The following is a 13,982-nucleotide window of genomic DNA, read 5'->3' as shown; positions in this document are numbered from 1 at the left end:
GGTTTTCCCACTGACAGCAATCTGCCTGTTTTATCCTCTGTGCCTGAATTGCTCATCCGTTTCCAGAGGAGTGCAGCAGCAATTCCCCTATCTCCTGCTGCCCTCCCACCACAGCCTTTGTCAGGCTCCTGGAATCTGTGCCAGCCAAGTCAGGATCTCCCTGCTGCTCTTTGTGCACCTAAATGTGATTTTTGCCTCCTTACTGGAGGGTTCTTCTCTCACTGAGTTTCTTTGTTCACCTTTAACGAGTCATTGGGAAAAATTATCGTCCAGCAGAGGTGAAATTCTGGAAAATCTTTGTGTCTTCTCCATTTGCCTTCCCAGTGGATTAGAGTCTACAATAAAATATTCCTCTTTTAGCTGGGAAAGTAAAAGAAGTCCATGCATTTTTAGTAAGTGGATGTAATAAAATTTGAGAGTGTTTTCTCTTTTGGCTCTTGAAGCACAGATGTTGCTTTTGCTGGGCATAATTGGGGTTTCACAAGAATTAATTTTCCTGGTCTGCCAGCTAAGTTCTATTTTGACCCAATTTTCAGGTTATAAACCTACAGGTGTCAACCAACAACTGATGATTCACAGCTGTAAAGAAAGCATTTTACTAAGAGGAATTTCAGCATGAAAATACTGCAAAATACATTTTAAATAACAAAAGGAATATATGTATTTGATTAAAAATAGCATTACAAAAAGCAAAACATTACAAGAAACCTTTGGGCACTTTGCAACACTGCAGACAAACACAAGTTGGCTGAAACATCTGCAGTATCACATCATCTGCTCTGCAGGAGTCTTGTGGAAGGCAATTAATTGTTAATTAGCAAAGTGCCAGCAGCCAGCTCGGGACAGGATTGTTTGCTGAGTTAGTTTGAGTTGTCACATGTAATTTATGTGGCAGAGCCCTTGCAGGGCTCAGTGTCTGTGGGATTGCACTGAGGCTGCTCTGGAGAACTTAACACACACGGTTAAACTCCTGTTAAAGGCAGTGCTTCAATGCTGACAGTGCTGAAATGGAAATACTGAACAGCACAGGGGTGCTTGACAAGAGCTAATCAATATTTTCCAGGCAATTGCTTTGCTTTACTGACATGCAGCTTCAGCCAAAAAGACTTCAATAAAGGAAATGTTCTGAAAATATGGGAGCTCTTTTTAAGTTTTGAAGCAATATATTGCTGTTGCTCTCTAATTCAAAAGTAAAATGTGATTGAGTTGAAATTTTAGAGGGTTATATATAATTCTCATTATTTTGCACTGGGGAGAGAAATGAATTATCTTCTTTCTGGGTTGACCTGTCTTTTGGGGCTTTTTTCCAGTTTCAGGTCTGCCACAGAGCCAAACCACTCCCTCATTCACACCCATCTTTGTGTTTCTAATGGTAACTTGCTTTGGATTTTAATGTATTTTATAGCAACACTTGGCAGAGTGTGCAGTATTGCTGCCACCCCTCACTGAACCTGAATATTGCACAGGTTCCTGTGTTGGCAGGGTAGAGAATCAGAGAGGGAAAAGTGGGAAAACTCATGGGAGGAGAAAGCCCAGGGGCAGAGATGAGGCAGTTTAAAAAGTAAAGCAAAGCACCACGTGCAAGCAAAGCCAAAGAAAGAATGAATTCCCTATTTCCCATCAGCAGGTGGATGTGCAGCCATTTCCAGGCGGGCAGCACTTCATCCCAGGGGATATTTGGGAAGAAGAATGCCATCACTCAAATTATCATCCTCCCTCCCTCTTGGGCCCATTTTTTACTGCTGAGCATGACACCTCATAGCATGGAATGATCATCTACAAGCTGGAATTTCATTGTTTTAATTACTGTGCTATAGACTCAACCCAAAGGCAAGTTGGTTTTGTCAAATTCCAGGATTATCCCAAAGCCTGGCTCAGTGGGCTGCTTGTAGAAACAAAGGGCAAGGGTGGGGGAAGATGCTTCTTCCTACCAGAGATGTGAGAGTTATTAAATTCCTTGAAATGTAATTCCAAACAATCTTGCCATACTGGAGCATCCAGTGCACAAAGCAACCCCTTACCCTCCTCTACAACAGGGAAGAAAGAGTGTCTGGGATAAAATAAAAGATTTCATAAGCTTGCAGAGAGCTTCTGTAACCTGAATTAAATTCTGACATTGTTCACTGAGTACCTTTAATAATGGTAATTATTAAAAATTTTAAAATATTTATATGTAAATATATAATATTTATATAACATTGTATATAATATTTAGATAATGTATATAATATTTCTATAATGTATATAATATAATTATTAAAAATATGAAAATATTTTAATAGGGTTGAAAATATATCCAGAAAGCTGAGCACAAACTCCTCTCAGAGTTCATTCCTTTTCCAGGCTGGAGCAGCTCCCAGTACCTGAGTTGGGCATGCTGAAAACATCTGTATCTGCAGGGGGACTGCAAATTCAGCTTTAATCTGGAGCAATGGTTGACTACAGGCAGTTGTGGTGTTATGCATTGAGTTCTGCTCAGGTCTCTTTGGTATTTCTTTTATTTATGTTTTATTTATGTTTATTTTCTTTTTATTATTCTTTTATTTCTCACTTGTAAGTCCCATTAAAATCTTTCAAAAGGGTCTTCTCATTTAGTGCTATCATTTATTTGCTATTTCCTAGATTTCACTTCACTAGGACGGGTGACTGCTAACTCTTGGAAGTTGTGGATTACCCAGGATTGGAGGTTCTCTCCAGGTGTTGTCTGTGTATAAAATTCATGTTTAAGAAACTCAAGGTACATTACCCATTAGCAGGGTGATGTGTCCCTAAAGCACAGTGGGAATGGCTGAATTAACTCAAGGGGACTCCAATTTGTGCCACTTTTTCCTGGGGATCAGCATAAGTCTGCAGCAGAAATCCCCTATTTGGAATATTCTCACCCACTCCTGCCCAGAGGAAGGAATAGGAGACAAAATGCAGGTAACAAAATACAGGTCTCAGATTGACAAGGGAAGGGCAACATCAATAGATGGAAAAGTGATTTTTGCAGCTCTCCTCAGCCCAAAATTCAGCATCTCAATAAATTGGATGCAATTGGGGCAATAAATTGGATGGAGAGATACCTCCAATGATAGGGGTTAAGCCTTTCTAAACAGAAGCCAAACAATCAGGTGTTGCTTTATTTAAAATTATCTGCAGCAAAGAAATATTTCTTTTCCTATTACAGGAAACTGATTAGGCACAAATCAGCCTGTTTTTGATTGAAATCGGCCTCTAATAAAACAGCTAAATGTGTTGGTCTTGTTCACAAATGGCTTTGTGATTTTAGGCTTTTGATCCAAAATATTGTCAGATTATTATCACTGCTGAAATTCTGATTGTATTTCTTTGCTTTTGTGTAGCTATTTCCCACAAAGAGTCCAGCTCTATGAAATCTTGATAGAAGGCTTGTGCAGATCTTGCTTATAGCAAATCTAAATTGAAGGTTTGAAATCTGGAGAGGATTGTTGTTCCCCCCCCCGCCAGTTATATTGTCACAGGATTTTCTATTGCAGAAACCACACAGAAATTCTGAGTTACAATATGGGGAAGAAATGAGCCAAGCCCCAGTTTTAAATTTCCAAAGCCATATCACATGACTTTAGCTGACATTAATTTTGGCAGCCTGGCAGAATCCTGTGGACATGTGGATTTTTCTTGGAGGTTGTTTTCCCAAGTTACTCTAGGTATGAATGGCTTCTCTTGATTAATTTTAGTTTATAAATCTAAATAAATGTAGCCTTGGAACATTTGGTACTTCACAGCACCATTCTCTGGTGAGCAGAACCATCTGATTTCCACCCCCACCCCTGCACTTTCTGCACAGAGTTGTAAAGGATTCCTGGGGAGTGTGGAGATAAACCTGAATAAAGCAGAACTTGAATTGCTTTTAAGGGCACATCATTTTAATGGCCAGGAAACTTGTCCTTTCCAACAGGCTGAGAGGAACAGGCAGGAATTCCTGATGAGGAGCACCAGAGACACTGTGAGAGCATGAACGGACACCAGGGAATTCCCCTCATTGCAACAGCAAAGGCTCCATCAGAATTTAAAAAAAAGGGTTCTCAACCTGCTCTACAATTTGTCATTTTCTGTTGCAGACACTGGGAAGTGCTCACAAGGATTAGCAGCCAGCAATTACTTCCATAAACACTTCAGCTGGGAGGAGACTGAATGGGAATTGGTGCAGGAATACAGCAGTGGATAAAACACTTGACAGCAGGAATTAATCATTTCAAATACTGAACAAATCAGCAAATAAACACCTTCAGCATCTGCCTGCAGACTGTCCCTTGCAGCAGGTCCTTCAATTTAGGATCATCAATCTGTTTGGTGCAGGTTGGTCTCTCGTCCATATTGAATCATCAAATGTTTACTGCCCCTCAGCTTCCCTCTGTTTTTAGAGTTACTCTCAGGAATAAAATGAGAATTCACTGTTAGCTTTGATGTTTAAATGTATCCTGTTGAGTTTGCTAGGCCTGGCTGGGAGACAGAAAAACAGGGTCTGTTTTGATCCCTGCTGAAAACAAGATGAAGAAGGAGGTAAAAATAAATCAACAAAAAAGCCCTCCAAGTTGAGTTTAGTTTGTGCAAAGTCAGCTTGGGAAAAATTGATCTATTCCATCCTTAATTAATGAATACCAGCTGCATTGAAAACAAAAACAAATGCACCGCCCAAAATCAAACCTAGCTCTGGTAATATCTGTGGTAAGGATGCTTTAAAAAAATTAAAATATAAGAATTTTGCATTTTTTTCAGTTTTCCCACTGGCAGATCTCCTTTCCCAAGACAGGTTTGACTAGAACCCTAAATGCTGGCACCAAGGAGAAAAGAGAGAGGCTCATCCTGCACCTGTTAGGTGCAAGAGTTGATGTGACAGAGAGCTGACAGGGTGAGGCCCCAGCACCCACTCTTGTGACAGGCAGCACTGAAATGCAAAATCCTGAAAACTTTAACCACAGCAGAAGCTCCAGGGTGTAATGTATAAGCAGGGTACAAAGTCAGCTCAAGTTAATTTAAAATCTATCCATGGGCACCTTTCCATTGTCTTCCAGGAGCACTGCACAGGTGGCCAGGCAGTGGGAAAAGCCCCTGGAGCTGGAGGGTGAGAGGGAGAGGATTCACATGGAACAAGATCTGACTGTCCCTGGGACATTTCCAGCAGAGAATCCTGGATTTAGGAGCTGTGAGTTCCAAAGTGCATCCCCTGGAGCTGCAGAGCAAAGCCTTGCTGCACAAGAGTATGGAGCTGAGGAAGTTTTGAAGCAAGAACCTGGCTTGGGTGCTGCCATTTGCCAAGGAGAAGCTGCAGAGATGAAGAAAGAAGAGGTATTTAATTTGGTTTTGGGTGAAAATGACTGACCTACAAAAAATTTTTAAAAAGGAAAGGGTTAGATGGGGAAAAAAATCTCCATTCGAAATATTTGATACAACCTGAAACAAAACCATTTGTAATATTTTTTTCCCTCTTCTCACCTCTTTTACAGCTTGAATTTTAAGCCAAGCCCCAGCCAGCAATGCCCACGTGGGCTCCTTGCTTCTGCATTTCCCTGCTGGAACTCGAAAGCGCCCACATTGTTTCCACACTTCCCAAATGTTCCCCCTCCGTTTATTTTTTCATCCCGTCTGTCCCCCGGCTCTCCCCGCCGCCCTTTCCAGCTGAAGTTTGTGTCATCTGTTCCCGCCGGGTTCCTTTTTTTAACTGGCAGGGTCTGTGCCAACCCCTGAGCGCGGCAGGTGCGGGGCTGGGCCGGCGGTGACATCCCTACCTGAGGGATGCGGGGCAGGGATGGGGCTGCCGGGGATGGGATGGGGATGGGAACACGGCTGCCAACCTGCCAGGCCCGAGGGTACCAACCCTGCCCGAGGGGATGGAGCAGGGATGGGATTGCCGGGGATGGGGATGCAGAACACGGCTGCCAGCCTGCCGGGCCCGCAGGTCCCATCCCTGCCCGAGAGCTGCGCAGCGGGGCCAGGACCCACCGGGGATGGTGATGCGGCTGCCAACCTGGCGGGCTCGGCCCTGCCCTACCCGCGGTCCCATCCCTGCCGAGGGATGCGGAGCAGGGCTGGGACTGCCGGGGATGGGGATGGGAACGCGGCTGCCAACCTGCGGGGCTGGCCCTGCCCGCTGTCCCATCCCGGCCGAGAGATGCGGAGCAGGGATGGGACCCAACGGGGATGGGGATGTGGCTGCCAACCTGCCGGGCCCGAGGATACCTTCCCTGCCCGAGGGATGCGAAGCAGGGATGGGACCGGGAACACGGCTGCCAACCTGCGGGGCCGCGGTGCCATCCCTGCCCAAGGGCTGAGGAGCAGGGCTGGGACTGCCGGGGATGGGGATGGGGATGCAGAACGCGGCTGCCAACCTGGCGGGCTCGGCCCTGCCCGCGGGCGGGGAGCGCAGCCGGGGATGCTCTGCTCTCTGCTCGCTGGTGATGCTCGGTGGTGATGCTGGGTGGAGGAGAAGGAGGAGGAGGAGGAGAAGGAAGAGAAGGAGGGGGGAGCTGGCGGGACAGCCTGAGGTGGGCGGAGGGGGGAGGCGGGTGTTAAACCATCGCTCCGGGGAGGGCTGAGCATTTGCAAATTCCGGCTCCATCCAGAGCGCGGGGAGCATCCTCCAACCCACGCCGGGCCGCCAGCAGCGGCAGGGCAGGACGAGGCTTCCCGGCTCCCGGGGATCCCGAACGCCTCCTCCCCTCCTCCCTGCGCCCTGCCCGCGCTGCCGGAGCCGCAGCATCGCCCGCAGGCAGCGCTCAGCACAGCCCGGCCCCTGTCCCCGGCGCGCAGGCAGGCACGGGCACAGCCCTGGGTGAGTAATCCCGGAGCTGCCGCGGGCAGGCCACAGCCATCCCGGCCCTTGTGCACTGCCCGGAGCGCTCAGCCGTGCCCGGGAGGTGCGGCGCATCCCTGGCCTCTGGTAGGTCAGGCAGGATGGGATCCTTGCCTGGGGAGGGATTTTTGAAAGGCTTCCTTCCCTCTCTGCTAGCAAGTTACCTGTCACCACTTGGAATTACTCCTTCCCTTGCACAGAATCTTCTCTCTTCCCCCCACCCCTTTCTTTTCCTTTCCCCCCTGCCTTACAACTTTTCCAGCCTCGTGGAGTTGCCTCCCTCATTTTCACCCACAGATTTCCAGAGGTAACAAGAAGCCAGTGCCGCCCTGGGAGATTTCAGTGGTTGAAGATCAGTGCCAGCAAGTGTCTTAACACACCTGTGTGCTCTTCTTTTGTTCTCCACTAGGCTGAAAAGTCATGACAGCTGAAAAGACTATTCCTATAATTAATGGCAAGCCAGAAGATGCTTTGGACCCAGAAGCCTCAAGTACCAACCTCGTCCACAGCAATGATAAGAAAGTTCATGAAAGAGGTCACTGGAACAATAAGGTTGAATTTGTGCTTTCTGTGGCAGGGGAGATTATTGGGCTGGGGAACGTCTGGAGATTCCCATACCTTTGCTACAAGAATGGAGGAGGTAAGATGGCATCACATGTGGATTTAGATGGGAATTAAACATGGGAATTAAACAGTTAAGAGTGCTCTGCTGTGATTTATTGCACTAGTAAGAGAGACGTGTTCAGGGTTTCAGTGCATGTGCAGACAGGGAAGCATTAACATCTGACAACTGAGAAAAATCGTTGTGTTTCTCTTTCCTTCTCTCCAAACACTGCGTGGTTTATTTTTACAAGTTGCTGTTACGTTAGTAAATTGACATCTTTTTTTTTCAGGAGCATTTTTTCATGCAGGAGAAGCCAGCATTCAGTTATAGTAGTACACTCTGTCTTCTGCATGTGAATACACACCCAGGCATACTTAACTAAGTTTGTCTGACACAGAAAAGAAGGCAGCACTTCATTTGTCACAGCAGTGTACTTTGGAGAGGATGAATATTTTTTTTCCTAATAATGCCACAAAGGCTAAATTAATTTTCTTTGTCTCATGAAATTTTTTATACCTCAATGTTCTTTTTTTTTTTTCCCTCAGTACTTCCCCAATTCCTACAAGGCAGGAAAGATGTAAAATTACAGGTTGAAGAGAGCAAACCCTAATAAATATAACATATGAATGTTATTTGAGAGAGAAAAGAGCAGACTCAACTTCTCCAAAGTTTAACATGTGGCATGTATTGGTTATAGCCAACTGTAAACTGTGTAAGATAAATGACAGCTGAGAATAAGCACATCAGCTTGGGCAGCAGTGAAGAAAGGAGAGTAAATTACAAACTCAGTTTAGAATTCTGTGGACTGGGTTCAACATTCTTCCCACTTAAGGCCTGAGTCAGTGGCAGTGTAAACACAGAGGCTGGAAGAAAAATAGAATGTTCAGGGCTGATAAGCACTGATCTGCTCCTCGATGGGTTGGTTTGCTGTGCCAAATTTCTATTCCTTGTCCCTCCTTATCTGAACTCAGGCATGGTTTTTAGCCCGTTTTGTGTGCTGTTCCTACAAGACAAATCCTGCTGTGCAAATTGCGTTTATCGTTGGAAGTTCCTTTCTTTATGTCTCTGTATTTTGGCCAAACTTAGGTAACAAGAGTTCAGCTCTTTAGAGAGTGCTGCTACCAGATCCTGAATGTTAACGTGCTGCACATCATATACACAAGCCTTTCTTGTTGATGGTCAAGGTGTTCCCAGAGAACTTTTGGCAGAGGAAATGATAGGAATATATATTTGCTGTGTAATTTTTTGGTTCCTGCAGCTTTAGGTGCCCATTTGTAAGTGTGTGCCAGCTTGCTATCATTTTAAAGGCTGTAACATGAGGTGGAAAGAATTTCCATCATTGTTTTGGATGATTTGATGAAAAAGTAATTACTTAAATATCATATTTAATCATCAGTGTACTCTTTAAGAATAGAATAAGTGGGTGTGATTTAATTGCTCATGTCCTGGCGCCATGGGACATTTGCCATTGACCAGTTTTAGTCAATGGAGGCTCAGTCTGTGAGCTTGTGTAACCCCCTGCTGGAATTAGACCAGAGTTTGTTTTCAGTGCCTAAATCTGATGCATCCAACTCCTTGGTGTGTGCTAGGGGAAGACAGTGGTAAATATCCGAGCTAGTTGTGAAATCAATTGCTTTTTACAGAACAAATCTAGAAGTTGTAGTTTGGAACTTGTGAGGTGTGACCTCTCTGGCGCTTGCTCCAAGTCATAACAGGGAGTGCAGGAATAATCATCTGGAAGTTTAGACTGTGGTTGTTCAGGTCTTGAGGAAAATTAATTTCTTTGTGTGTTTAGAATGAGGTATTCCTTGGAATATGATCTTTTTACAAGCTGGGCATCCTGATGTTTTCTTATGTTCCTGATGCATGCGTGTTGGAAAAACAGTCCAAGCTGGTACTTTGGATTTCCACAAGTTGCATTGTTAAACTCACTGTGATACTGTCTGTGATGATAGTGGCCAGTAAATTATCCAGGGAAATATTCCATTTTTTGTGGAATCCCTATGGATTGCTTGAGAGGCACCTGGGATTCATCTCTAGGGAAGGAACTCCTGGTGATGAGATGGAGGAAACTCAGAGCAGGTGGATGCAGTTGCCTCAACTTTCTAATCAAGGTGACTGAAGCACAGCAGCTGTTGCAGGGTGTGGCTGTGCTGTGTTTGGGTTTGCTGTGGTTCACTACCTGTGCTGGAGTTTGCTGTCAGCATCCAACCAAAATGCGGATGCTTTGTTATTTTCCTAGAATTTCACATCAGTATTTCTGGCTGATAAGGCCAGGCCCTGCTTTCTTGTCCTTGTGAGTAGTTCTGAAGTTTGTTTCCTCATTCCCTTTCTGCAATCCTTATCATATGAATAACATGAAACGGGTTTCTCAGATTTAATATCTGTAACACTTCCTCAGCCCTGAGAAAAGCAAGGAGGGGGGTGCTGGGCAGAGCAGAACTTTGAGCTGGGATCTTTTCTGTGTTTGAGAGACCCCTGAGCTGACTTTAGGCTGAGGAACTTTGATCTGCTCTGTGTTAGCCCGTGGCCCTGGCTTACAGGTTAACTTTGGATATTTGGGGCAGGAGTGAACCCTTCCTGCACTGCACTGATGGCTCCCAGCTTAAGATCCTTCCTTTAATGGGAAATCCTCCCTGTGCTACTGAGGAGCCCTGTTCATGCTAACCAACACCCCCTCAATGTTCACCCCCAGGTGCTTTCCTCATCCCCTACGTGGTGTTTTTTATCTGCTGTGGAATCCCAGTATTTTTCTTGGAGACGGCCTTGGGACAGTTTACAAGTGAAGGAGGCATCACATGCTGGAGGAAAGTTTGCCCTCTCTTTGAAGGTAACAGTTCTGTGTTCTACTGCAAAAGAAAGCATTCTCTTTGAAGTAAAATGAAATTAATTCTATCAAAATTGAAATTAAGATATACTTAAGAGTAAGCTTTTTTTTTTTTTAATTAAATATAGCCTGAAAAGCAGGTTTTCTTTTGTATCTCACTTTTTATTTTGCTCCTCCAGGCATTGGCTATGCTACCCAAGTTATAGAGGCACACCTAAATGTATATTACATCATCATTTTAGCATGGGCTATCTTCTATTTGTTCAACTGCTTTACTACAGAGCTTCCCTGGGCCTCCTGTGGCCACGAATGGAATACAGGTATGACCTCAGCAGAGATTACCACTTTAAAATCTTCCCAAATGATTGATTAGTATATTCAAATGTCCTGAACAAAGCTATTGATGTAGCAAAATCTGTGCAAATGAGCCAACCTCATCCCACTACACTAAAAAAAATGGAAACCTGGAGTGAAACTGCCTTGGAGCTTTTTGGGTTAGGTCGTTGTAAAGCATTTACTCCTCTAGAATAGAATGTCAGCAGAAAAAGACTATGGATTTGTTAATTCTGTAAGATCTTCTGGCTAAATCCCAAGACTCTCATTTGCAATCATATCTATTCTCCCTGAACACACTGAGTGAATTCTGCAGCAGAGAATGACCTGATGACAGGTTGCAATCTTGCTCTTTCACTCTGATGAAGTCAGGAGGAGTTTGAATGGAGAGGGAAAAATATTAAATGTGGATCTTTGGAATTGCTCTTTTAAATGCCAGATGTTGAGGGATAATGTTCATCAAGCTACTTCTGGAAATGTAGTCTCATAAATAATCCTTGCTGTGCATGTAAAGTAGCCTCCTGCATGCAGGATGAGGTATGTATTCAGGAGGGTTTGCAGGGCAGGGCTCTGCATCTGTCTTCTCATTAATATAAATATCTGTCATTCTCTGCTTATTGAGTCTCTAGATCCCAAACATCCATGGGGAGGATCCCACTGTCCTTGTTCCTGAAATTTTGCATTTATCCCTTATATACAGTCCAATTTCAAATCAAGTACCCAGCATGTTGTCTTTCATAGTTTGCACTAATTGGCCATTTTTGGAGTTCTTTGAGCACACCTAAATCTGCCTGAAATCTTAATTTCTGAAATCTTAGGGAGGTAATTTTGGACCCAGAAGATGTGGAAGGCTTTGGTATCAATTTTGGCAGCCCTGCCAAGGAGCTTGGCCAGTGTTATTATCAGTGCTCAAATGCTCCACAGTGCTGAGCTGCTTTGGCCTTTGTGTTAGAGATAATAACAAGAATAATAATTATAATAGTGATAAGCCAGAAGAAATACCCACTTTCCTTACCAGGAAAAAGTGGCAGTTTATGGCTGGCCATGTTCCCATTGTAGCCATAAACCACTGAACCAGAAGCTGGAGTAGGAGCACGTTGTAATTTTAATTCCCAATCCATTGCCTCAATGTTTCTTTCTTCTGCCTGGGGTGATTTTTTGGCCCTGTGCCTCTGGGAAGTGTTGTAGGAGAGTCCTCAGGGATGTTTCTCTGGGTTATCATAACCTGGTGTTGCAGAATTAGCAGCTGTGGCCCTTAGTGCCCCCAAAAACCCTTTAACCCCACCCAAAAAATGTGGTGCAGAGTGGGGGCTTTCCAAGGTGCACACAGTGGGACATGAACAAGAGCTGTACTTGCATACCAACATAGGAAACGTCTCTTTTTTTGGTTCTTTTCTAGAAAACTGTGTGGAATTTCAGAAACTCAACATGAGCAACTGCAGTCAAGTGTCTTTACAGAATGCCACTTCTCCAGTGATGGAATTCTGGGAGTAAGTGCACAAGAACTTTCTATTTGATCAAACTGTTCACTACCTTTATATTTGATCAGACTCTTCACTACTTTTATATTTGGTCAGACTCTTCATTACCTTGCAATGATTTGACCATTTACACCTCATAACCCTATAGCACTTAGGGAGTGAGTTCAGCTGGAAATTTTCTTATCCTGCCACGGTCAGAATGGGAGTTTTTAACTCTTTTTTAAGAGGATACAAGGAAAGGAATTCCATATCCTGAAAGGACATAGAACAAAGTGTGCCACTTGCTCGGGAGCTTGGCTCCTGCTGCTGGAGGAAAGAGCCTCCAACCCATACTAATGAGGAGGCAAAGGTGAAAGAAAGAAGATGATTTACAATATTCCTTTCTTTTCCTTTTTTTTTTTTTTTTTTTTTTTTTTTTTCCCCTAAATGTTTCTTCCCTTAGGAGCTGGAGAGCTACATCCTCGTCCTTGTTTCAGCTAACTAATACTCTGGCTTCTGGATCTCATTATTTTTTAAAGGACTGTGTAAGTGTTAGTTATTCAGCTAGAATCACAGCAGAGTTTAACTCTCTCCTGTCCCCCTGACTCTGATTTCTTGCTAGACTAGGGGATGAAAATCAGATGTTTGCAGAAGATGAGCTGCTTTTGTGGTGACATATTTTTTCTGGCTATAAATATTTAATCAGTGCAGTGTAGCTTCCCATTTGTTCCTTGCAGGGTGTAGTGTGTGCTAAGCCAATCAGAGAAATGCAATGTTGCTTTGAATTCTGAGTGATTTCACAATTCAAAGCTTGTTACACAATTCTGGGTTACTACAATTTCTTGAGGACCCATTAATTTTATTTTGAGGCTGTTTTGTGTTCAGGACAGCAACAGTTACAGCCTAAAGAACCAGGAATTAAAACTCCTAGAAGGGAAAACTCTACATTGACATAATTTCCTTCAATCTTAGGACATGCTATTGTCTGCCTGAATCTCTTTTTCTTGCTACATCAGTAAACTTAGATTTCATGAGTTATTTCAGCAAATAATACTGTTTTATTTTAAAATAAAATACCCCCCACACTAAATTAAACCTGAATAATATGAGAGACATATGCACTCTCTGAGTAAAACTGAACTTTTATTTTCTGTTAAAATTTTCAATAATCTGAACACCTAAGATCTTAAATCAAAATATATCTACCCACAGATAATATTTCAGAATAAACAAGAGTTTCTCAGGTGGCATCACTTAATGCTACAGCTTTATTTTATTTTAGCAAAAATCTCATATGGTTCTTTGGGATGAGGAGAATTAAGACTTAACATCAGTGGAATAAATGAAATTTTCTCAAGTATCAGCCAATTTACCCTCTGTATTTATATGATTTTTCAACAATATTCCCAACTCTGCTACTCATGGTAACTCCAGTTATCCAGAGAAGTAGGAAATGTTAAGTTCAGTTCTATGGAGGGCACAAAGTAAGTTTTACACTCATATTTCTATGGTTTTACACTCTCATATTTCTGTAGTTTTACACTCTCACATTTCTGTGGATTTGTGTCAGTGCTCATCTCTGGAGTGCCTGAATTCCTGGGTCACGGTTATTTTAAAGCACACACAAATCCATTTTAAGGATGTCCCTTCTCAGAGATCTCTGAAAATGGAGCTAAACCAGATTCTCCAGCTCCACTTGCAATCAGGTTGCAGTGGATTTTAAACCCTTCAATTTTGGGGTATATTTCCCTACCTGGTATTGTTTAAATCGGGAATAAATTATGAATCTAGAAGGCAGAATCAGTTTTACCCTGTTCTGTAGCTGGTTTTATGGTCTTGTCAATAAAAAGTTGTAAATACACATTCCAAATCTTTTAAAATCACAAACACACGCACAAAAAAAAAGCTAAATTAAATAATCTGTTATTTATTTGAAATGTCTTT

General features: G+C 43.3%; 1 protein-coding gene across 1 annotated transcript in view; it reads left to right on the top strand.

The window, feature by feature from the left end:
- The first annotated feature begins 6,556 nt into the window (after positions 1-6,556).
- SLC6A11 (solute carrier family 6 member 11) overlaps positions 6,557-13,982 on the top strand; it is a 105,145-nt gene continuing 97,719 nt past the window's right edge. Inside the window, exons 1-5 of the mRNA XM_030956601.1 lie at positions 6,557-6,793; positions 7,224-7,454; positions 10,114-10,248; positions 10,425-10,565; positions 11,978-12,068. Of these exons, the coding sequence (XP_030812461.1) occupies positions 7,235-7,454; positions 10,114-10,248; positions 10,425-10,565; positions 11,978-12,068 (587 nt within the window). The 5' untranslated portion in view covers positions 6,557-6,793; positions 7,224-7,234. The remainder of the gene's footprint in view (positions 6,794-7,223; positions 7,455-10,113; positions 10,249-10,424; positions 10,566-11,977; positions 12,069-13,982) is intronic.

Source organism: Camarhynchus parvulus, chromosome 12 (genome assembly GCF_901933205.1).
Source record: "Camarhynchus parvulus chromosome 12, STF_HiC, whole genome shotgun sequence".
Classification (NCBI taxonomy): domain Eukaryota; kingdom Metazoa; phylum Chordata; class Aves; order Passeriformes; family Thraupidae; genus Camarhynchus; species Camarhynchus parvulus.
The sequence above is the reverse complement of the archived record's forward strand: the minus strand, read 5'-3'. Positions and strand labels throughout refer to the sequence as shown.